This window comes from Coturnix japonica, chromosome 38 (genome assembly GCF_054131305.1).
Source record: "Coturnix japonica strain WE chromosome 38, WE-NBRP24, whole genome shotgun sequence".
NCBI lineage: Eukaryota > Metazoa > Chordata > Aves > Galliformes > Phasianidae > Coturnix > Coturnix japonica.
Genome location: NC_140700.1, coordinates 1590370 through 1614206, shown reverse-complemented (window position 1 = coordinate 1614206; position 23837 = coordinate 1590370). Strand labels below are relative to the sequence as shown.

General features: G+C 50.5%; 3 protein-coding genes across 7 annotated transcripts in view; 1 reads left to right on the top strand and 2 right to left on the bottom strand.

Moving 5' to 3' along the window:
* LOC146754762 (protein MANBAL-like) overlaps positions 1-23837 on the top strand; it is a 100118-nt gene that overhangs the window by 8835 nt on the left and 67446 nt on the right. The window lies entirely within an intron of this gene.
* On the bottom strand, positions 4676-7847 carry LOC146754768 (protein MANBAL-like). Of its 4 annotated transcripts, none has more exons than XR_014938614.1 (5): positions 7707-7847; positions 6033-6131; positions 5877-5958; positions 5300-5493; positions 4676-5033 (listed from the first exon to the last, which is right to left on the bottom strand). XR_014938614.1 is itself a non-coding variant. In XM_085526759.1 (5 exons), the coding sequence occupies exons 2-5, from the start codon at positions 6096-6098 to the stop codon at positions 4932-4934; spliced, it is 402 nt and encodes a 133-aa protein (XP_085382885.1). In that variant the 5' UTR covers positions 6099-6131; positions 7707-7847; the 3' UTR covers positions 4676-4931. The 4 variants fall into 4 exon arrangements, 2 of the variants coding, with proteins under 2 accessions (XP_085382885.1, XP_085382884.1); XM_085526759.1 differs by having other exon boundaries at positions 5877-5916; XR_014938615.1 differs by lacking the exon at positions 7707-7847 and having other exon boundaries at positions 6033-6167.
* LOC146754767 (uncharacterized) lies at positions 6649-8631 on the bottom strand. The gene is made up of 2 exons (XM_085527424.1): positions 8412-8631; positions 6649-7319 (listed from the first exon to the last, which is right to left on the bottom strand). Exons 1-2 carry the CDS (start codon positions 8629-8631, stop codon positions 6760-6762), a joined length of 780 nt encoding a protein of 259 aa, XP_085383550.1. The 3' UTR covers positions 6649-6759.

The window sequence follows — 23837 nt, the reverse complement described above, 5'->3', positions numbered from 1 at the left end:
TGAAGCGTGCAGCCAGGAGCTGGACTCAGTGGTCCTCGCAGGGACCCTCCAGCTCAGGAATTCTATCATTTTACAATCACTGAGCTTGGCAGACATGCAAAGAGTGTGGGTGTGACAGCAAGCAATTAGCATGGCCAGCATCAGGAACCCATGGTTATGAGCTTAGGGCTGGTTTAGGTTTGCCAAGCGGGGGGACTAATGCTGGGATCCTTCTCTCCGGCCTGGAGGCTCTCACACAGCAGCATGGTTCTGTGTTTGGCAGGTGGGTTGGACCCAGGCTGTGCAGGAATCAACTGGGCTCTGCTTCAGCTGCAGTCTGAGGGCCTTTGGCTGCAGCCAGCTGCTGTTCACACAGGGTACAGAAAGCTCCAGAGCCACACAAGGGCCTTCAGGCTCCGAGTGAAACCCCACAAGCTGAGGGGAAGGAAGTGAACATCACCAGAGGTGGGGACTGCACAGCACTGATGTGTGGTGACAGATCGGGGTGGGCGGTGAAGTTGGGAGACCAAGAATGAAAGATGGGAAAAGCAGCTGAATTTAAAGGAAGAGATGTGAAACCAACAGGATCATCACCCTGTAATTGCCAGCCCAAACAAGGGACGTTTTGACCAGCGACTGCTCTGATCCACTTAACAAAAGCCACAAAACCACTCCATAAACTTAGAAGAACTGCTCAAAGCCACAAGCTACAGGTACTGGAGGAGAGCAGGACCTTTGCCCTGCAGTCAGCAGCAGTTTCAGACACACCAAAGCCGACACTGGTTTGCTTCCGTATCTCTTGTGGGACGGCCCCAGCCAAATCATCCCTTCTGGTCTGAGGATGAGGAGGGTCAGATCCTTTCAGAGCACCAAACCCGGCAGCCAACCTCATCACCAAACAAGCAGCCAGGATCCAAACGCCAGCACTCTCCATTCATCATCCCACTTCCTTGCTGCAGTCAGTCCAATGCTTCATGAGATTCAGAAGCAAACAAAATCAATACAGTCATCTTGATCCCTGCAGGAACACGCTGTGAGCAACAGAACACCTTCCTGGAAGAACTACCTCCATGAACAGAGGCAGTGACCACCTCCTCCCCTCCTACAGCCTCATTGCTTTCTCCTTAAGTATCACCACACGGAGCCTTGACCCTCCCTGGCACCCAGACACCAAAGGGCTCTTTTCATGTTTTTTACACCAGGCTGGGAAAGAATCTTGGCTTCAAAACTTCCAGAGCAGCAAGAAGGAAGTATTGGTTCTCTTCACAGACAGCCTTGGCTCTTCCGCTGCTGCCAGTGGGGAACATCAGCAGAGAGCATCTCTAAAGCAGAGAGAAGCACATGTATGAGAATGAAAGTCAATTAGGTCTGAGCAGGATTAATAGGGATTTAACTGAACTATGTGAACTGGAACTCGGGTCACGAGCTGCTTATTAGCCTGCCTCAAGGGATCATGCAGCTTGCACTGGAGGAGCACAAGGATGCACTGTGAGCGGGACAGCATGTGGTCAGAGAGGGAGACCTGCTTGAACAGTCAAAAATGGAAGAGAAAAACTGCTTGAGATAGATGCCTGGGAATTTGAGGACTTACCGCACAGTCTTTCCTTCCTTTCCTCTTCTGGGGAGGGAACCAAGTAACACCAGCCAGAGCTCACCCAGCTCACCGCTCCTCCTGCAGCCCAAGTGGCTGCCAGGCAGCTCCCTGCTACAGCTACACTTGCCATGGGGCCTACAGAAATCCCCATTATCAATTGACTGAATCCCCATCTAATCCCCCGATCCTATTAACAAACGCTGCCTTTATTTTGCTACCTCCATGGGGGCTCTTGGAGCCAACATCCCTCATGAGAGGCAAATTAATTAAGACATTGCACCGTTTCCTCTTTCCAGGAAGGTGGAGGTGTTCTGGCAGACATTTTGCTGCTTCCAAGTCAAGCACAGACTCACGCATGCCTGAAAGTTTGAGCCAACCACCCTCACACAGATCGAAGGAGCTGAAAGGCCTCCCCTAAACGCGTCACTCTCGTGAACAGGCCATGGATGTCCCCGTGTTTCTACAGAGCTTAAGAAGCTTTCATAGTAAACAGAAAGAGGCAGCATGACTTTTAAAAAGTTACTTTGGTTTTAATTTGAAACAAAGATTATATGTAATTGGTGTCAGATATTTTTGTCATGTTTCTTTGTCCTGAGATCTCCAAGCAACTTCGGAGTGCTTTTGTCTCGCATGCTTTGTTCTGTTCTCCTCATGCTGCCCACCTGACTCATCCACCGACAGCAAGGGAGAGAAGCAAACGCAGTCCTTCTCACACTGATGGTACCAGCAAATGTGCTGCTAGTCTTCTGGTATAGAACAGACACAGCACAGCACTGCTGCTGGACCTGGGCTCACAATGCATTTGTCAATTGAGGATGGCAGTCTGGGTATGCAAAAGGATGGCAGACTTGCAGCCCCACCACAGAACCCTTTTCTTCAAAGCCACTGTAAGCTCTGGGGCACCTAACACATCAGGTTCTCCTCCCGTTGACTCATTCGTGATCAAACAAACCAAGCAGTGAGCTGGCATCAGGAAGCTCCAGATGCCTTACAGAGACTCTGTGGCTACGACACCACCTCTCTCCAGACCCTTCTAGCCATATTTCAGGCTAACGCTAGACCGTCCCTGGCCCTGAAGAGACAGACCCTAAAGGAATGCAGTGTCTTCAGCTCTTGCCATATATCAAGTCCCAAATAGGTGAAGTCCTCTTTGCTGCTAATGCATTGGAAGCCCTTCCCTTCCAGCTTCCTTAGTTCCAATCCGCAGTCCACGAAAGGGAAAGCACAGCCATGCCTGAAAAACAGACCACGCAGTCCGCTGCCTTTGGTGCACTTCTGAGGAAGCATTCCAGGCGATTCTGCTGTCCTTTGTGCCTTCCTGCTCAAGCCCTTATCGCTTCTTTTTGCTTTCATTGGCTTTCTTGCTCAGCTGAGCAGCACTTGCCTTGGGTTTCTTCACCATCTCCCAGGTCTTAGACTCAAAGCCCTCCAAGTCCTACAAGAATCAATTGGGAAACAGTCAGGGAGCTTTCTAACAACGTGCTGATGCCCAGCTCATTTCGGGCATTTATGTGAAAGCAAAAGTACGTAAGTGCTGGGTATCTCCGCTGGAATGCATCTATATCAGGCTGAGCCTACATTTAGTAAGACCTGAGCAGCACCATCCCTGCTTCCTCTGCATGTGTTTCTGGATGAGTGTGAATCCACACACAGCCTGTTACCACAGAGGTTGTTATAAGCTTAAGTGCCTAAATCAGGCTTTGTAGAGAAAAAACACCCCCATTTTAACAGCAGGACAAAAACCAACACTAAACAACAATTACTCACACCAGAAAAAGATATCACAGAATCACCAGCATGTATTGAACCACTGAAAAGGTATTTCTGCTAAATTTTCATCCTTATCACGTGCGAGACAAAAGGTAAGCCTCAAAACAGCAGTCAGAATGTCACAGTCAGAGCCTTTACACCAAGACCAAAATCCAGGCAGGGCACCGAAGGCAAAGCTTTCTTCACCTGGACTAACAAGGAATCCTAAGCTATAAAGCTTGTTTCCTTCAGGGCAGATGACAGATCATATTTCAGCCATGGGAAATAAAGTCTAGTTATCTGGTAAAGACACGAGGGAACAGTGCCAGTCTCACTGGAGAAAGCGCACACACACAGATTGCCTCCTTTCATTAAATGCATTTGAGTCTAAATATTGCTTTAGCATCTTGGGTTCTAGCAGTGAGAGCTTGCCAACTGGAAAAGGACACACAGAAAACGGCAGAGCAAGATGTGCTAGCTTCAAGCTTCCAACACAGAGCACCAGAGAATAGAGGGGCAGACACGCATCTGACAGTATCCTTTAATCAAAGAGTCCTGTTCAATCATCTCTAAAGTCAATGGGCTATTACGGTTCACATCTGTGTGGCTTCCCAAGGAAAGTGAGTTGGCTGCCTTTCCAAAGGCTGTAATCAGTGCATGGGGAGCTGCGAGGCTCTGCAGAAACAGAGCAACAAGCAGCTATTACTCAGGTTTGTGGATTGGTGCTGCTGAGAAGTAAACACTGATGCCTTCTGCTGTTCAAACCAAGGTAGTCTCCAAAGCCTGAAGTCTCTAAAACTAAGAAGCTCATCTATACGTGAACCTAAGCGTCATTCCTAAGAAATGGAGAGTGTCTCTTCTGTTTATTGTCATGTGAATTAATCACATGCACAGGAAATCATGGGGACAGTGCATATACGGAGAAAATAAGAAATAGAGCATACAAACAACCTAAACACAAACAAGTTTGTCAGTTCTATCGCATTAATAGGATGAATGAGGGCCAGAAACCACACATCAAACAAAGCAGTCATCATTCTCAAAGAACAAGCTCTAGATATACGGTATCTACAGAAGTACAGAATAGAGACAAGCTCAAGGCGCAGGGACACCTTTCTTCCTCCCACGCTGCTTTTGTTTCTCTCAGCCCTCGTAGAACAAGGGATGCTCACAGTTCATCGCCAGCAGTTCCAGATGGGCTGAAAGGCCACCAGTTGGGAACACCAACACGGAAACGTGGGACAAGCAGCTCCATTTCCAGGAGGGACGTGAAGCCGACCACATCAGGACCCTGAGATTGCCAGCCTGAGCCAGGCACATTTTGAGCAGCTAATGAAAGAGGCAGCACCACCATTCAAATGTTTGTTTCACTTTTATTTGCAATAGAGAGATGCAAAATGCATCAAAAATACATTTCAATATGAAATCAAATAGGCGGGATACTGGTAATGACTAAAGACAAAGCTTCCTTAGTTCCTCTCCGCAGTCCATGAAAGGGAAAGCACGGCCAGGCCTGAAAACCAGACCATGCAGTGTGTGTCCTTTGGTGCACCTCTGAGGAAGCATTCCAGGTGATTCTGCTGTCCTTTGTGCCTTCCTGCTCAAGCCCTTATTGTTTCTTTTTGCTTTCCTTCTTGCTTCTCAGCTGAGCAGCACTTGCCTTGGGTTTCTTCACCATCTCCCACGTCTTAGACTCAAAACCCTCTGAGTCCTGCAAGAAGCAATTGGGAAACAGTCAGGGAACTTTCTAACAACTGGCTGACAGCTGCTTTGGGAGCTCAAGTCACCTGACCGAGCAGCTTTGGGAGACCAGCACAGGAAATTGCCTTCCTGACCTCAGGGCACATTAGAAACTCCACATCTGTCAAGTTCCCAAAAAACCCATGCAAACCAGAGCCTAAAGTCCTCTCTAGCAAGACAGTTCCCTCCCAGCCGACTGCCTGAGCATTCCTATCAATCTCACACAGCGCTACTTACTGCCTTTGGGGACTTGAAAGCTGGCAGGATAATGGCCAGCACACACAGAAGCTGGAAAAGGGCTCCAAACAAGAGTCCGTAGCACAGCATGTTCTCCAATATCGTGGGCTCAGGGATCTCAGGTGGTGAGAAATGCAGTTCAGCAGCCATAGCGCAGACAGCTGCTGCTCCACTGCTCTCACAGAGGCTGCGTGCTGTAAGGGGGGGAAAAGGCATCATTAGTCTCAGGCACTGCAATGGGGTTACTTCCTGCGAGCAAACATTTCCAGGCTGACTTAGAGAGGTGCTGGGAAGATATCCAGGGCCTACTGACCCGAGAACAAAGAGGGACAGCAAACTTGCATTTCAGTTGCCTTTGCCCGCCTGCCTAGGAAAAGAGCCCTCAGCCTGCAGTACTGCTGCACTTGCAGGTGGGGGGAAGAGAAGCAAGAGAGGACGGGTGGACGTCAAATAAGGGAAGAGCTTAACAGACAAGAATAAACCTATCCCTGAGCTCCATCACACATGCGTGACCACTACTTTATTAATATTAATACCAGTATTATTCACAGAATTAAAGTTTCCCATGTTCACGTACCTGGTTGTGGACGTGTTTGCTGTCTTGCTGCTGCTGTGCTCTACAACGCCAGACACAGAAATAAAGTGCGCAGAAAGCTGATCTGTTGAAGACAGAGGAGTGAGCTGTGCTTAACCAACACTGCTTCAGCACACGCTTACAGTAAGGCACACCTACCTTACAATGGCCACGCAGGAAGCTCCAGACACAGCTCCGGACTGTTTCCATGAAGCCCAATTGCATTTCACAGCCTCTCACGCTCTGCTCCTCGACAATCTGCAACAGAGAAGTCACAAGATGCAAATCCCATCCATCGGAGATGTCACAGACCTCTGCACTCATGAAGCAGCACTCATGTCATTGGGTGAGAAAGCAGACGTGTGCTTACCGAGTGAGCGCTGTTTGCTGCCATCTGCTGGTAGGACCCCACCTAACTCTAAGTACGAACAGTAACCTATGCCTAACTCTAAAACAGGAACAGAAACCTACACCTAACACTAAAACATGAACAGTAACCTACAACTAGCTCTAAAACAGGAACAATCATCTACTAACACTAAAACGTGAACAATAACCTACTCCTAACTAAAAAACGCAAACAATAACCTACTCCTAAAACTACAATTAAACTTAACGCTAAAATCCACAATAGAAATAGGGTTAAGATGGAACCGGGGGCCCGCAGAGGTCTCAAAGGAGGAGCTGATGTTAAATGAAGCCACCCGGCTAATGCCGGGGGCGGGGGCCGCGCAGGCGGTAAGGAGCCCAGCGCCTGGACCAGCGATTTCGGAGCTGAGATGGTAAGGATGTGGGGCCTGGCACGGTGGTGTGGTGCCAGGCCAGCTGTGCCACGGGCGGATCCACCTCCATGGGCTCATCTGGAAGTGGATCCACCTCCATGGGTTCATCTGGAGGTGGATCCACCTCCATGGGCTCCACGGAGGTGGTCATGCAGCTGGTCCAGGCGCGATGGGAACGGGCTCGCTTGCCTGTCTGCCACCTGATGGTCATGGTGGGCCCCCTCCTCCTCCTCTTCGACCCTGCAGTCCCCGGCTCCATCTTCCCACCTAAATCGTGGGAATCCTCCAGCCTTGCTCTCTTGGCTTCCGACATGGCTGTCAACGTCCAGAGCTCTCAGAGGCGAGTGCGTTGCGTGGGGCAACGGTGACCAAGGTGACCAAGGTGACATGGCCAGGGTTCTAACATGGCGGCCGCACTGCTGGCACTGCTGGCACTGGCGTTCCACATGGTATGAGGAGGGGGCTGGAGGACAGGGCACGGCACGGGAGCCAGAAGGCACTGCCTGTGCCCAGCGGGCAGCCCTTCTCTCCGGCCAGCAAGAGGCCACAGACGAGCTGGCCCTGAGCAAAGGGCCCTCGGCCTCCTTCATCCTCCCCCTTCTCCCACAAGGGAATCTCTTGGCGCTGCCATACGCAGCACGCAGCACCTGATCTGATGGGGCTCCTGAGCTCAGCACCAACAACAGCAGGCTCCAAAGGGCACCTGACTACGCCTGCCTGCTGGGACACACCAGCTCTGCTCTCCATGTTCCAATCCTGAGCCTCTCCTTGTAACACCTCTGACTCCATTTGCATCCACTCACTCTGATTACATCCCACGTCCACACACGGGGCCACGCTGCCTCACCGACCCTCAGTGGGGACCCACAGCCGTACAGCACCATCAGCACAGCAGAACCGGGCCGTGCTCCTGATGCTGCCGCTTGTCCAACCTCCCTCTCGCTGCCCCCATTCTGCTCAGGCAGCCGGTCCCAGCAACAAACACCAGCACAGAACTGCAGCCCCGACTCGTCCCGCTCACTGACAGCCAGAGCAAGGACATGTTACACACCTTCCTTCAGCTCCGATCACCTTCCCGGCACCACCATGCCGCCATGGCCCGGAACTGCTCCCGCCGGCACCAAGCGCTTCCTGCCCCTCCATCCCCCGCTCCTCCTTTCCCTTCACTTTCCATCCGCACTCAGGACGCAGATCTCAATTGAGGTGGCTGCAGAACATCATCAGTGCAGGCAATCAATGGCTTGTGCTGCGCTTCACTGCCTTGTGCTCCTCACTGACTGCTCTGTTGTGCCCTTTCCTAACCCTGCAGGATCAGGATGGCCCGGCTGGCTTTACTGCAGAGCCTCATCATCTGAGTCTGAAGCCTTGGGGGAAAAGCTCAGCAGCTGCCGAGGGAAGATTTCATGCCGTGTCCTGCACACAGCCCAGCCCTCCCTGCTCTGCGCTCCTGGCATCCCCTGCAGCCCCTGTGCTGTGACCAACACGATTTGTGCTCGGACCCAATGCCCTCCCTGCTGCCGGCCCTCCCCCATGCCCATGTGCTGCACCCACAGCGGCTGCCCCAGCCCCACAGCCCCGCAGCCTCCTGCAGGCAGCACAGCCCTGGGCACCGGGCTCGGCCCCAGCCCCGAGGTGCTGCTGCACGGGCTGAGCCCAGACCCACAGCTGAGATGCAATGACCACTCATCAATCTTTGGTTTCCCTCCTTCACATCCAGGTCCTTTGCTGCACACAGCCCAACAATCCTCTCTTTCACCTCCAGCAGCGCTGCTTGCTGCCATGCAGGCAGCAGGAGGCAGTGCCTTGTAGCTCATTGTACCGAGTCCACTGTGCAGGCTGGTGGAAGAAGGAAGATGCCAAGGCGCCAATTGAAAATGGCCACCAGACACTCCTGGCATCCAGCCTCTCCTCTTTGGGCTCTGGCTCAGCAACGTGCCCTCGCAGCACCCTGGCACTAAACACGCAGCGCTGCCCATCGCGCGCTTGAAGCCATTGGAGCTGAAGCAGCGCCGCGCGGCTCAGGGCCCTCCCAGCTCACGGCTCAGCTCTGTGCCCGAGGCGCGTTCACCTGCAGCCCTCCAGCTGCCCTGTCCTCCTCCATGCGTGCAGCTGGGCTTCCCGGGGCAAACAGCAACACACGGTGCATCAGAAGGCTGAAAGAGCCAGCCAGGAAGACAGACAAGCTCAAGAGGCTGAGTGCAGGGACACCCTTTTTCCTCCCGCCCTGCTTCCTCTCCCTTGCTTTCCTCTCAGCCCTCGCAGAGCGAGGGGATGCTCACAGTCTGTTGCTAGCAGTTCCAGTTGGGCTGAAAGGCCACAGGTGCAGAACACCAACAGGGAAATGGGGGAAAAGCAGCTGCATTTCCATGGAGGGACCTGAAGCCGACCGCTTCATCGCCCTACGATGGCCAGCCCAAGCCAGGCACATTTTGAGCAGCTACTGAAAGAGGCAGCACCAGTTTTAAAAAGTTTGGTTTGCTTTTATTTGAAATGAAGAGATGCAAAATGCAACTAAAATACATTTCAACACAAAATTAAGTAGGTAAGATACTAACAATGACTAAAGACATGCTATAAGGTCAGCTAATAATCAATACGTTGAAACAGGGATCGAGCTGAAGCACCCTGAAGGAATGCAGCGTCTCCAGCTCTTGCCATACATCAAGTCCTGCACAGGTGAAGCCCTCTTCTAATGCAGCACAAGCCCTTCCCTTCCAGCTTCCTTCCTTCCTCTCCATTGTCCACAAAAGGGAAAGCACGGCCGTGCCTGCAATCCGGACCATACTGACCGTTGACTTTGGTGCCACCTCCGAGGAAGCGTTGCAGGTGGTTCTGCTGTCCTTTGTGGCTTCTTGCTCAAGCCCTCATCGTTGCTTTCTGCTTTCCATCTTGGCCTTCTTCCCCAGCTGAGCAGCGCTTCCCTTGCCTCAGCTTTCTTCACTCTCTCCTAAGTCTCAGTCCCCAAACTCTCCGAGTCCTGTGCCCTGTGCCCTTTCCTGTGCCCTGGCTTGTGTCTCTGAACATTGGGAGAGGGCTCCTAAGCTCTGTCTCTACGCTGGATCAACTCCAGCTCTTCCTCCAGCCAGCCCATAACCCTTCCACGCCTCATTTTTCTTTCACTTGCAGGGAGTCTGGATTCCCACCATGGGAATGAATGGAAGAAAGTACGCTTGAGGAGCAGAAGTTTGTGTTTGGCTGTGCTCAGATCTTCCTCCCAAGAGATGCTCTTCACGTCTTTCTTGTTTCCTTTCTGCTAGAAGCTGAAGCAAACAGGCTTGCAGTGAAGCATGGCCTTGCAGGAAGGCAGGACACTGGTGTGGAGTGTGGCCCAGCTGTGAAGAGAGCTACAGACACACAGCAGGCATCTGGGTTCTGGGTCCTGTCTTTCTAGTCAGGCTTGCTGTCTGTCCTTTCTTGTGACTGTTGTTGTTGCATGTTGCTTGAGGTCTTGCAATTGGAGGGGTTGACAGTGACCTTTCCTGTCCAGGATTGGAAAATCAAGCCCACAGTTCACCCAAGAGCCTAAGATCCATTGCAGTCAACACTGGAGATGAGATTTCTCCGTATCGTGGCCCAGTTGGGTCTTTGGTCTTGATGAGGGGGGTTGGTCTCGATGATCTCTGGATGTCCCTTCCAACACCTCTAATTCTGTGATTCTGTGCCAGTTTGCAGACTGAAGGTAGTGCTGGACTCATTAAATCTTGCAGCTTCCCCTTTCTTGGTTCTAACAGGGAGAGGTGCTGAGCCAAATGGCAAGATCTATGTGAAAGCTGCTCTCCAGGCTGGAGGGCTTCCTGGAACAGCAGGTCCCAGGACGGGGGGACGACCTTCCCCCACAGCTGACAACCACTCCTTCTGCAGGACGGTGGCTGCAAGAAAGCACAAGGGAGTGGAGGAAGAGGAGCAAAAAGCAGAGCTGTGGCCTGCCAAAAAACACGCGAAGGTGGAGCGCAGTGTGACAAAGGCCCAGAGCCCACATCAGAGCAGAGGCAGTGTGCCAGCTCCAGAAGCACATCCTGGGCTAGAAGTAAGAAGATGCTGTTGTAGCTGCCTTGGTGAAGCACTTCCCTTATCAAGTGCATGGAGTTTGCTTGGGGTTTGCTTTGCTTTTTCCTTCTCTGGACAGAGAAGGGAAAAGAGTTGAAGGCTACCCAGTCCATGTCCTTGACCATGACCATGCCACAGTGCGTGACCCCCTCTTTTCCCTTTAACCCCACGTCCCACTAGAAACCTCCTTCCCTGAGAGGCTTCCTGGCCTGTTTTCATGGTACCCATGTTTCTGCAGTTTTGCTGTTGACAAAATGAATTTCTCTTTTCTTGCACTACACCCAGGGTTCATTCCTTCTGATATCTTTTCCTATAGAGCCCGTTTCTCAAATAAAGGCTCTTTCATTTGCCCATCGGGGGGGAACAGTCCCTTTTGTCTGAAGTGGAACTACTTAATCTATCCCATGCTCTCTGTTACTTTTGGTACTGCATGTGTTTCCCAGGCAGCATTTCACCACGTACAGACTGGTGTACATTTATGTGCCTGAGTGATTCATCCACAGCATAACTGGGGAGGTGAAAGTCAGTGTGAGAAAGTGAATGTGATTCACACTCTCTCAAGTATTGCTTCAAGATGTTTTAAGATGATCTTTATTTGTGAGGTACAAAGTGCTCTCTGAGGCCTCTTCTAAAATGGTCCAGCTAGCAGTTACAGGTTATTGTCTTGTGTTTTTAATTCAGTGCTGCTTTTCTTAGATGCCTGTTTCTGCCCTGGTATCCTTTGCAGAAGCTCTGGAGGTTGGATACAGCAAATACAAGAGTCCTTATCACCAGCAAATGCGAGCTACAGGTGTGACACAGGCAGTCCGTTGCCTCCTTTTCAGTACAGGTGCAGTGGTAGGTCCAGGAGTTGGCATCCTTAATACACAGTGGGATTACAGCCATCTTTGTTCAGTAAGGAGGTTATCATTACCTACAATAGAGCCCATCTGTACTACAGGAATGTTTATGTGGAATGACTGTGCTGATGAAGGTAAGATTTTCGCTTTTGGATTCTCAGTCCAGCCCACAAAGCAAAATGAAATGGAGGAGGGAGAAAATGTGCTCATAGTTCTTGCTTAGTTCTAATTGCAAAGCAAATGACTGCCTGCTGGTCAGAGCAGGATGGTGCCTGCTGTCTGGGAAACCTCCTGCAGAAGCACTGGAGCTTTTGCATCATGTGCAAAACCTGCCTGAGATGGGCCATAGGGCACCCACAGCCTCTGGGCAGCCTGGGCCAGGGCCTCACTGCCTCTGGGGGAGGAATTTCCTCCACCCATCTACCTCCATTTCCACTCTTGGAGTTTAAAGCCATTCCCACTCGTATGATCGCTTGTCATGGAGTTCTCTCTAGAGCTCACTCCGGGACAGTGGGCACAAACCCGGGGCAGCAGGAACAAAAGCTCCCCCCCTTTTTCTCTCACGGCACGGTAGTGGCCCGGCCCGGCCACGTGCGTTTCGGAAGAGGGGAAGGGAGATTGCGATTAGGTCTAACAAAAAATGAGGGAGAAAAAAGGTGATCTGAGAACGAACGGCAGTTTAATAACCCAATAATGCTAAACAACAACAAGAGAGTTTCAACAAAGAGAATACCAAGTCCCCAATCTCACCGATGGAGCTGTGGAAGGCAGGAAGCTCTGACCACGTTGTCTCCTCGCAGGGAGCCGGGCCAGCAACCCCGTCCCTTTCCTCACTTCCCTTCCGGTGCCCCTACCCACATGCCCATTTGAGGCAGTTCACAGAAAAAAAAACTTGTCCCCTTTACTCCCATTATGAGGCATGGTGTTCTGATGTGGAATACCAACACCAACCAAATTGCAAAACCATAACATTCCACCCCTTATTACACATCATCACATCATGCCTAACTTTAATCAACATATAAACAGAACAGTAGTTAACATGCTTTACATATGTACATACATATATATATATATATATATATATACACACATGGAATCACAGGCTGCACTCCCCCAGCATCAAATTTCCCTGTGGCACACACTGAACATCCCCATCCTTCTGCATCACCCACCAGGTGCACCCAGGTCCCTGTGCAAAGACAGTTCCATGGAGGGGCCTCCCCTTTCCAGAGGCTGGGAGGACCCAAACCGCTTTTCCCAGCATATTCTTTACATGCACCACAGGAACCTTGTCTCCCTCCACGGTACGCAGGGAGTTGGACTGTGTAGCGCCGTCTCGGTTGGCTGATCCTCGGGTGTTTACCAGCCAGGTGGCTTCTGCTAGATGTTTCTCCCAGTTCTTAAATGTTCCACCACCCATCACTTTCAGCGTGGTTTTCAGCAAACCATTGTGGCGCTCGATCTTACCAGCGGCTCGTGCGTGATAGGGGATGTGATAGATCCACTCGATGCCATGTTCTTTGGCCCAAGTGCTCACCAGTGAATTTTTGAAATGAGTCCCATTGTCTGATTCGATCCTCTCTGGGGTGCCATGTCGCCACAGGATTTGTGTCTCTAGGCCTAATATGGTGTTTCTGGCAATGGCATGGGGTACCGCATATGTCTCCAGTGCTGGGTCCTGTGTGAGCAGAGCTCTCTGCCCCAGAAGCCAAGTCACTGCTGTGCAGAGCTCAGCCTCGGGGTGAATGTGCTCCTGAGTTTGTCCCAGTGCAAGGACAACCTTCTCATTGCCCTTTAGGAGCAGCTCTGGTGCTGATGGGTGCTCTGCTCTCAGTAACCACTGGATACACGGTGCCAGGCGCGTGTGTGCTTTGTCACCTTGAGCTGTTTGCTCTGATCGCATCTCACCCTGGGGAGCCGGGATTTCCCTTTGGTCTCGGTGTCACTTCGAGACCAGTAGCAACACTAGGGGTCAGAGGAGAGCTGCTGAATGTGTGAGCACAGCTGCTAATTGAGAAGGTCGCACTCGTGTGACTTCTAAACCCGAATTAATGAGCTTACCTTCACCCTCCTGACTAATGCAGACCTCATGCAGCCCTGGGCCTGCCCTTCTCCAGCCTCCTGCCTTGTTTTGCCTACTCATAGGAAAAGATTTAGCACAGCTCAGATCCCCAGTCGGTGCTTGGAATGCCAGCAGGAAAGAGCTGCTGGTGTCCACAAAGCTCAGGACTGCAGCAGTGGGGCTGCTGGACCTCAGTGTTCTGAACACTCTGATGTGGAAGTGATTGGCAGATGCTGTGGCCGGAGGGATGAGGTGCCTGCAGGGCGTCCCTTGGAAGAAGGTTTGGTGAGGATGGATCCTCTGAGCCAGCATCGGGCACAGGGTGCTGGGTGCAAATGGCAGTGCTGCCCTCTGTCATCCTTTTGGTTTTAAAAGGAGTACAGCTCCGTTTCCAAACTTTGCGAACCACAGGCTGGCTGGCAGCTTGAAGGAACTGCCATGAAATTGGTCTAATGAAGCGTTCCTGGCAGAGCTTCAGGATGGAGAAAGTGCAGTTTGTCCTCAACTGAGCTGAGGTCCAATGAGCTGAGTTTCCTGGCTCAGAGCAGAGGCCGTGAGCATCACGTCTCACAGTCTGTGTCACCTGGGCAGAGCCGTTAGGCAGGGGCTGCTAGTGGGGAGATGCCAAGGTTTTCCATGAAGATGATTGCTCAGATATGCCTGAGTTCAGATGGAGGGGCCCATTGCCCTACCAGGAAGTGGAAGATGCTTGGGGGTGAGGCAGCTCGTGCTTTCCCATGCCTGTAGGACCTTACAGTGCTGTGCCTTTCCACATACCTACGCCACCTTCTTTCTTTCCCATGCAGGGGGCATCATTAATCCAGTGGGTGGCACCAGAATTCCAGGACAGCCCCACTGCAGTGCGTCTCTGTGGCAGAAGGACACACCAAGCCTGTGCTCTGCCTGGATGCCACTGATGAACTGCTTTTCACTGGCTCCAAAGGTATATGTTGGACAGAACAGGTGTGGGGGCTGCTGGCTTTTTATGCGCTAGTCTCATAGATCTCCCCAGGCTGGCGTGGGGAATTGGGGTGCATGGCAGGGATGGCTCCTTCTGGGCTGCTCCCCTGTCCCTGCCTTCTGACGTCCAGGTGCTGGAGCAGGTTGGCTCCATTGCCCTGGAGTGGAGCTGTGGGTGGTGGGAGGCAGCGCTTGGGAAGGAGTCGGTGCCTCCACGCCACGGAGGAACTCCCCAGCCCAACTCTCTCAGTCACGTTCTTCTTCCTACAGACCGGAGCTGTAAGATGTGGAACTTGGTGACGGGTCAGGAAATTGCTTCCCTCAAGGGTCACCCAAATAATGTCGTTTCCATCAAGTACTGCAGCCACACGGGGTTGGTGTTCACCGTGTCCACGTTGTACATCAAAGTGTGGGACATCCGGGACTCAGCGCGCTGCATCCGCACCCTGACGTATGTAGTGGGAAGAGTGGCTGTGGGGGACTGTGGGCAGCTCTGGCTTTGCAGAAGATGCTGTGAGGAACTCCTGGGGTCCCACAGGCTGGAAACAGAGCCCAGCTGTTTTAGGATCAGTGCCTACAGCTGTAGGAAACAGGGAGGCTTAGGGAGATCTTGGAATGGAATCTGTGGGGACCCTCTGCAGCAAAGGCTCAAAGGAAAGGACCTGGAAGAGCTTTTCAGCCCTTCCTGGGGGTGGCCAAGAGCACCAGCAAGAAGTGATGGGGATTTTCTTTTTTGCTTCAACTAGTATGCCACAGGAAGACAACCACATTAACCCAGCTGTATTTGTTGTTGTTGTTTATCTACAGCATGAAGCATTTCACTTGGAAAGTCTCTGCTGCCACTCATCGTACAACAGACTTAAAGCACAGCACTTGGCACCTAGCAGTGCTGTGAAGGGTTGGAAAGGCAGCACATCATTGTGCTGAGGGCCAAGAGACGGTTCAGACAACAGAAGCATTTGTCCACATTTCTGACATGAAGGCTGTCGCCTCCCAATCTGGCAACAAATCAAGGCTGCTGTGTGAAAGTACCGTGCCTCCGCACATGGGATCAGACGGGACTCACACACCGTGTGTAACACCGAATGAACCAGTTTAATGCCACGCCACAAACCTACCCAATACCCAACAGGGGGGACCAGTCAATGCTGCTCATCAGCCATCAACCCCGGATGCTGGAGTAGGCAGACCATGTTGTGGTGCTGGAGCATGACACGATGGCTGAGATGGGGACACCCACCGAACTGAGGACCCGCGGTGGATCCTACAGCCGGCTGCTGCAGCACTGAGGACCACAGGGCAGCTGGAGTGGGATGCGATGGGACATGGGGAGCTGTGGCTGTCTCCGCTCCCCGCTGCAGGATGGGAAGAGTGGGATGCTCTGGGATTTGTATGGAATAAAGCGGAGATGTTTTGTAGAGGAGCAGGTTGGGATGTGGGGTGTGGGCAGCTCAGCCTCAGTGCATGGTTGGTTATGGAAGCTGGGTGTCTGCCCTCAGAATGTGGCTGTGGCAGCACTGTGGGTTATGGGGGGGAAGCACAGCTCAGCCCAATACTAGATGAACTTTCCAGTCATGTCTTCATGCCAAAGCGGTGCAGATAGCACAGGGAGTGCAAAGACTGTAACTGAACTGCCAGCCTCACCTGGCTGTGGTGCTGAGCATGCTGGGCTGCCTGGCCCTGCTCTCAGCAGCACTGTGTCCTCCCTCCCAGCCCCCACAATTCCACTGATACAGTTATGTCTGTTAGAGAGATTCACACTGCATGGAATGTGCCACGGCCAATAGCAACTGAAGGGTTCAGAGCCAAATAAGTGAGAGGAGGCCGTGCTGGAGCTCATCTCTTCCATGGAGCTCATAACAGCAGCACAGCAGTAACCCTGGTGGCAGCAGCACCAGGATGTTGTTGGAGCAGCACTCCTGGCTCCCCTCCTGCTCCCTCCAAGAGCTGCAGGCAGACGTACAGCACTGCTGTCCTGTGCCAGGTTTATTTAAAAACACAGCTGAGAGCCACTGGCACAAACAGAGGAGCCTGACTACGTTCATACAATATCTTAAATAGAAGGCAAATACAAAAGGAAAGGATAAAATATTTACAGTAACAATGGCAGACACTACATGGGCACAGTCCCACCCAGAGGCAGCAGAAAACCACTCAATACCCTGCTGAAGCTCAGAGTCACCACGGCGTCCTCCAGCAGGGCCAGGGCTGCACTGTGCCAACAGCAGGGCTGGGATGGCTGCACACTGAACTGAGACAAGCGAAGCGCACACGTGTTGGCTTCCAGAAATCATCAGCCCAGCATCGCGCTCTGCCAGCAAACAGCAGAAGTCCAGAAAAAGGGAAAGGAGGGAATAACGCAGCTGCGGCGTGCAGCTCCCACTTCTCACACTGCTGCTGCATCACTGCTGTTAACTGGAAGGCAGGGAGCACCCCCCCGCCTTGGTGGCACATTTGGTCGAAAACACCAGAATAATTCTGCTCCCTCCCACCCCCACGTTGTCATTAAGTTGCCTTAAAGGATTCAAGTCAAAAACAAAAGCATACACCAACAAAACTCAAGAGCTGGCAGAACTCCAAGCTAGACATAGGGACTATTCAAGAACTGGGAGCACTGAAGAAGCTTCCAGCTGCACCCAACGCTGAGCATGGCCAAGGGAGGAGGAAGGAAGGAGCTTGAGGTTGAAGCCTTCAGAGCGTCACTGAATCAGGAGATCAATTGCCAGGCACTGCAGCACACAGATGGACGTCCTTCTGGGCTGTCACAGAACTGCTTTGTCCTCTTGCTGCTGAAAGGAGCCAACCAGGATCAGGGAATGGATGCACAGGGCCTCAACTCTGACCAGCAGGAAAACTCAGGAGAATGGAATGCAGTCTGCCAATCTTTTACCAGTTCAGCTGTGCTTTAAGACTCATTGTGAAGCCTTTTAAAATATTTATTTTTATATATATATACTACAAGACTACTCAGATACACTATCAATCATCTCAGAAAGTTCAAGATGGAGTTCATCCACGTCCTTCTCCAGCTCCAAGTCATATTGTCCTTCCATTTCCTCTAAGAGTTCCGAGATGAACTTTTCAGTGTCATCTTCTACAGCCTTGGTGAGCAGGCTGACCTCCGGCAGGGCTGGAGCAGCAGTCTGGGAAGAAGGAAGACAAAGTCAATGATTGCTCAGGATATCCTTCCTCTGCAGCGCTTCTCCTTCAGCACTGCTGAGCCTTAACCCAATACGGGGGCCAAGGGGCTCCTGAAGGACCTTATCAGTAAGCCTGACCAGGGCAGCACTCATGCTTCCTCCCCTCCTTACCAAAGCTGCTATTTTAGCTTTTTTAGCTGGAGGCTCCTCTTCTTCAGTGCTTCTCTGACGATTCACAGCTGCCACAGCAGAGGGAGAGATCTCAGCAGCCTTCCTCTTCCTTGCTCTCTTTATGGGGCTGCTGGCTTTGCCATCCCAAGGCTTCTCACACACGTTGCACTTGGCTTCCAGTTCCCCTGCTAAGATTTCTGAGATGAACTTTTCAAAGTCATCTTCTTCTACAGCCTTGGTGAGCAGGCTGACCTCCGGCAGGGCTGGACCAGCAGTCTAAGAAGAAGGAAGACAAAGTCAATGATTGCTCAGGATATCCTTCCTCTGCAGCGCTTCTCCTTCAGCACTGCTGAGCCTTAACCCAACACGGGGGCCAAGGGGCTCCTGAAGGACCTTATCAGTAAGCCTGACCAGGGCAGCACTCATGCTTCCTCCCCTCCTTACCAAAGCTGCTATTTTAGCTTTTTTAGCTGGAGGCTCCTCTTCTTCAGTGCTTCTCTGACGATTCACAGCTGCCACAGCAGAAGGAGAGATCTCAGCAGCCTTCCTCTTCCTTGCTCGCTTCGTGGGGCTGCTGGCTTTGCCATCCCAAGGCTTCTCACACACGTTGCCCTTGGCTACAGGAAGAAGAGAGAGCTGGTACAATTGTGCCTTGAGAGGAGTCCAGGTTGTCCTGTCATTCCCACAGCTCTTCTCCACAGTTAAATACATCTGGCCAGCAAAATTACATTGCTCTTTCCACAAATCTCAGCAATATCTTCCACAGTAAGTGCTGCATACCAACAGTCCGACCAAAGGAACAAAGAAACTGCACAGCTACACCATATTATAACCCAGACAAGGGAAACAGCTATACAGCAGGAGAAAGCAATACATGGTCCCTCTAGAGAAAGGAAAAAGCAGGAGCTACAGACAAGAGTGTGCAACCAGACGCTGTGCAAGCCACAACAGACCCACAAAATACATCCAGGGGTTTATCACACAGGTAAGTCTGCAGCTCAGTGCCACTGTCTGTCCCTCGTTCTCAAGCTGAAGTCTGGCTGGAAGGAACACAAGTGAACTAAGAAAATAAGCATTTCCCTTTCTAGCACTAAGCAAAGGCACGCACCCACCATGAGCACTCAGGTCCCTTTACTTCCGAGGACCACCTCACACTCAACACTCATTCATAGTTCTCTGCTCCTGAGGTTGGGCTGATGGTTTCCCTGGCAATGCTGTTGCCCACCGTGCTGAGATTTCACTTAGGCCTTTGCAAGCTGATAAGCTGACCATGAAGGGTGGATTCAGGACTGCTAAGCTCTGCACTTTTACCTTTGACTGTTTCTTTAGCAGCAGCCGGCACAGCAGCCACTTCCTTCTTCAGCTTCTTTGGTTGTCTCAGCTGCAGCTTCTCCTTTATTGCCCCCTCAAGGCTCTTTGTTTGAGCTCTAGAATCTGGTGTACTCTGATCCCAGGGATAAAAAGAAATAAAGTAAGTGCAAAATCAGAACAAACACCAGGGAGAGTGTATGAAGGAAATCAGATTGGAGATATTGCAAAAACGGCTGCACCTGGAACAGTACATTCCTGTCACTTGGGTCACTGACCCTTTCATAAATGCCTGCATATAACAAGATCCACGCTTTGCTGTGAAAACACTGTTTCAAACGTGTGCAATTAACAAAGCAAGCTCGTTTAAATCAGCACAGTACTGGAGTTGTTACCTACCACATTCTATCTGAGCAACAGAAAGTCATTCCTGTTCCCCTACACAACATCCACCCACAGTCTGATTTCCCTGAACAGAAGCCGTCGTGGCCTTTTTGTATCCAGTGCCCTCCACGTTAACCTCACATGTTGTACCTGGTGCCAGCAGGGTTACTGCCTCACTGCCAGATACAATCAGATCAATTCTGAGTTTGAGGAGTGCAAAGCTGACTGGGAAAGCCATTGAAAGTATCAGGATTGTGAAACATGGCTGCAGCTCTTCACCAAAGGCAGGAAGGTAGGAATGCACTCATGATGGTGGCACATGGTGAGCAGTGAGACATGAGAACATGTGAAGAAATTGTGTCAATGTGTCCATCTTCAGAAGGGACTCACCTCTGAGGGTGCAGAGACAGCTTTGGGAGCAGCCCTGCTCCATCCCACAGTCTTTTTCTCTTCTCTTCCAGCAGCTTTAAAACAAAGAAAAAGAAAATCACTTGGTCAACAGCAAGCATAGAAAGAAACCTGAGTGCCAGTGTTTCCTCCATGTGCTTATTTCCTCACATTCAATAACAAAGCACAGACAGAGGCGACATCACGCAGTCCATACAGTATCCAAGCTCTTCCCTCCTTCACAAGCTGTCTCATCACAAAGCCTTTCACCTCCCCAATGAATAACTCACCCCCCTGACCTTTCTGACAGAGGTTGGCCCCCATGCTGAGGAATCAATCCATGCTTTTCAAATACATTTACATATCGAACTAAGCAACACACACCAAAGATGAAGGCAACCTTGGCATCAACACACAGAACATGCCACACCAAAAACATGGCAGAAAAAAAAATGTACAAGAGAAACTGAATTACAAAACCTCACAGCGAATGAATTTTCCAGAATGAAGCAGGCAGACACCACGGATTCAATGGAAAAACACATGGATGGACATCCTGGCACTTCCTGCCTTTGCATGTTGTAAGAAACAGCCCAGGCAATTCTAAGCAAACTCCATTTGCTTGACAGGGGAAGCACTTCGGCAGAGCAGACAGTGAAGCACCTCGTTACCTGCTGGCTTTGCGACCTGCTGCATCCGCAGGGCTTTCTCCTGCTTGATTTCTTCCAAGGTTTTAATATGAATTTCTTCCAATCTCTTGATTTTACGCCATGGCTCTTCCAGTTTCACGTTTCCCGGCCCAGGTGGAGGGAAAATTCTCTTGTTCTTGCATTTACCCTCAGCTCTCTTCTCAGTAAGAAGCTCTTCTACTTTTTGCTTCTCTCCCTCCAGTCCTTTGTGTTTCCTTTCAGCCAGGGCTTCCGAGTAGGTTTTGATGTGAACTGCAGGGGAAGGCCTCACCCCGGAGCTGGGATCCTCCACCTTACAGCACCCTTCTGCCTGGGGGGCAGCTGGGGTTTCTCCTCGCTGATTCGCTCTTTCAAGACGGATCTCTTCCAGAGTCTTGACATGGATCTCCCCTGCTGGCTTGGCACCCTTCTCTGCCATCATCAAGAAAGGAGAAGCGTAATGATTAAATGAGAGTCCAACGAGAGCTTAAGTTTCCAGATTTGTCATAATATTACAGAATATACGTGTTCCCAACAACAACGCTCCTGAGAAAGAACAAGCAGAAAGCCTAGAGAATCTGTGCAGCAAACACCAATGACCATTTACCTCTCCTTGGTGCTCTGTCAATCTTGATCTTCTTCCCCAGCCTTTCTGCGAGGCTGTGTTTCAGCGGAAGGCCACTGACATCAGCTACAGAGAGAAAACAACAACATTCCTAAGATAATTCCTTTGGAGAAAGATTTTTACAAGTCAACCACAAACTTTGGTTTCTCCAAGTGTATGTTCTCAAATTCACCTTCCAGCTGCTACACTCGTGTGCCACTTGGAGTCATCACAGACCCACGACACACTTTCCTCCCTCCTGCTTCAGCAGTGCTCTCCCATTTACGTGGAGGCAGCCAAACAGCAGCTCACAAGCAGCCCTTACCTACAGAGGATTCCTGTTTTCCAGGATTATCAGCAATATTCAATCGAATCACAGGCACCTCCCCTAAAACAAAGAAAAACAAAGTGCTTATTTGATAGAAACCAACAGAATTACTGTCTTGTGAGCCCATTTCCCACCCAAAACAAAGACACCACTTTGACAGCCCTGACAGAAAATAATATTGCAACTGTAATGCACTTAGGGTAAGTCCCGATTGTAATTTATCCATTCCACTTAGGAGCCACCAAATGGAAACAAAGGTACTCATCATTACCCTGCTTTGCAGACAGCGTCACAGTTCTGACCAGTGTCCGCACATTCTCCTTCTTCGGCACAGGAACAGTCTGAGATTGGAGCAGATGAGCAGGAGCTCCTGAAGGCCCTTCTGATCCAAGTGAACAAACAGACAGTGTTTACAACAAGAAAAAGAAAAGCCACTGCCAACAACAAAAACAAACCTGACAGAACCGTCACAAAGACCAAAGCGCATTTGTTACTCACTACTGTCCAATGTGCAACAACCACTGCACGGCTCTATTCCCCAACACAGTGCCAGCTATCTGAGTATTATCAGAAGGATAACAAAGTAGGGCATATGAACTCACCACTTTGTTGTTTGGTTTTATCCTTTTGTTTCTTCAGTCTGATTTCTTCAAGTGTTTTTATTCCAAAATTCAGACTGTCATCTGGGAACACAGAGCAGTGAATGAGACTGAAGGACAGAGGCACACGCTGAGGACCACAGCTCTGCAAACTGCCTCCTGCTCAGAAGCATGCAGAACAAACCCTGTCAGATCTCCCCACAGCTAAGAGCACCATGGACCTGATGTCTGTCTGCTGCCCTCCTTTCATCCTTCTGGATATTAAAAGTAGGCTTTATCCCTTACTTTATCCCATCCACATGACATTAGATTCCTCTATCAGCAAATGTGGCTTTCACCACTGGTTGAAAAGATGCACATACAGGCACTTAAACTCCATGCTGTGGCCTCGTCGTGCTCTAATGCTCTAAACAAAGGAGTTTACCTTCCTAATCTGAAAGGCACATGAAGATACGAGGTAGGAACAAGATCATGGAAATAGCCGAGTCCATTCAGCAACCCTATGTTCTGTTGTGTTTGTACAATAAATTGCTTTGGAGTTAATTGGCAAGTGCTTCTGATTAATCCTGGAATACCTTGTTTTGTATCAGCATTAGATTTCCTAATGGAAATGATCCGCGATCCATGATGGTTCTCTTTAGCTGGTTGCTGGACAGGTGTTTTTATTTCTTCTCCCGTCTTAGAAAGCTGGTCTGTACAAGGAAAGAAAAAATCAGTCTCTTCAGTTACGCGGTAGGAATTCAATCAGATTTCTCACATTTATGTAGCTCATACAATGACACTTCAGCCCACAGTTAATATTCTTAAGTACAAATGGAAGTGACTACAGATGGGTTCTTTATTTAAACAGCTACACTTACCTGGTAAACCCATAGAAGCAGCCTAAGTGAATAGAGTAACTACTAGAGAACCAGGAAATCAACCACACTCACCATCACATTTGTCACCATGTGCAGAATTGATGACAACGGGAGGATGTGTCGGGCTTGGGACATTCTCTGAGTTGTCCACTTCCATCACTTCCAATGACTGTGGAAAGGGATTGGAGTGCACAGAAAGCTTGCTCTGCTGCACTGTTATCTGAGCTGCCCTCGGATCGTCACCTGCAGACTCTGGTGGACTCAGCAGAGTAGCTACAGGAAGAAAAGGATCAATTTAAAACTTTGATCCTAACCTTACAACCACTGCACAAAGATGGCAGGCAAGGCTGAAAACCCACACAGATAAATGCTGAGTCTCCAGTTTCCCATCCAACTGGCTACTGGGTGAACAAAGAAATCCCCCCCTACACAACATTCACCCAGTAAAAGCTTAAATTCAGGAAAACAACCTGCAAGGCAAAGGCCACAGGAGTAAAAAGCTGTGCATGCAAGAAAAAACTGAAATATCAGAAGCACATAATGTTAAGCTGTGCTCCTATCTATCATCTTCCCAGCTTTGTTCTCTTCATTCAATCAGTCTCTCAGGAGCAGTTGTTTCAAAACATTGCCCTCCTCAACACTGGTCAAACTCTAGTAACATCACCCTGACTCAGCACGGAGTCCCTGGGCTGCACGGCTGCAAGCCCTCCAATGGAGCCCCTCCTTCAACACCACGAGTGACAGCAGTGAGTAACCCCAACACATTTGTCTGACCGCTGCAGGTCTTCAAGCTCACCCACCTGGACAACCTCAGCAAAGACA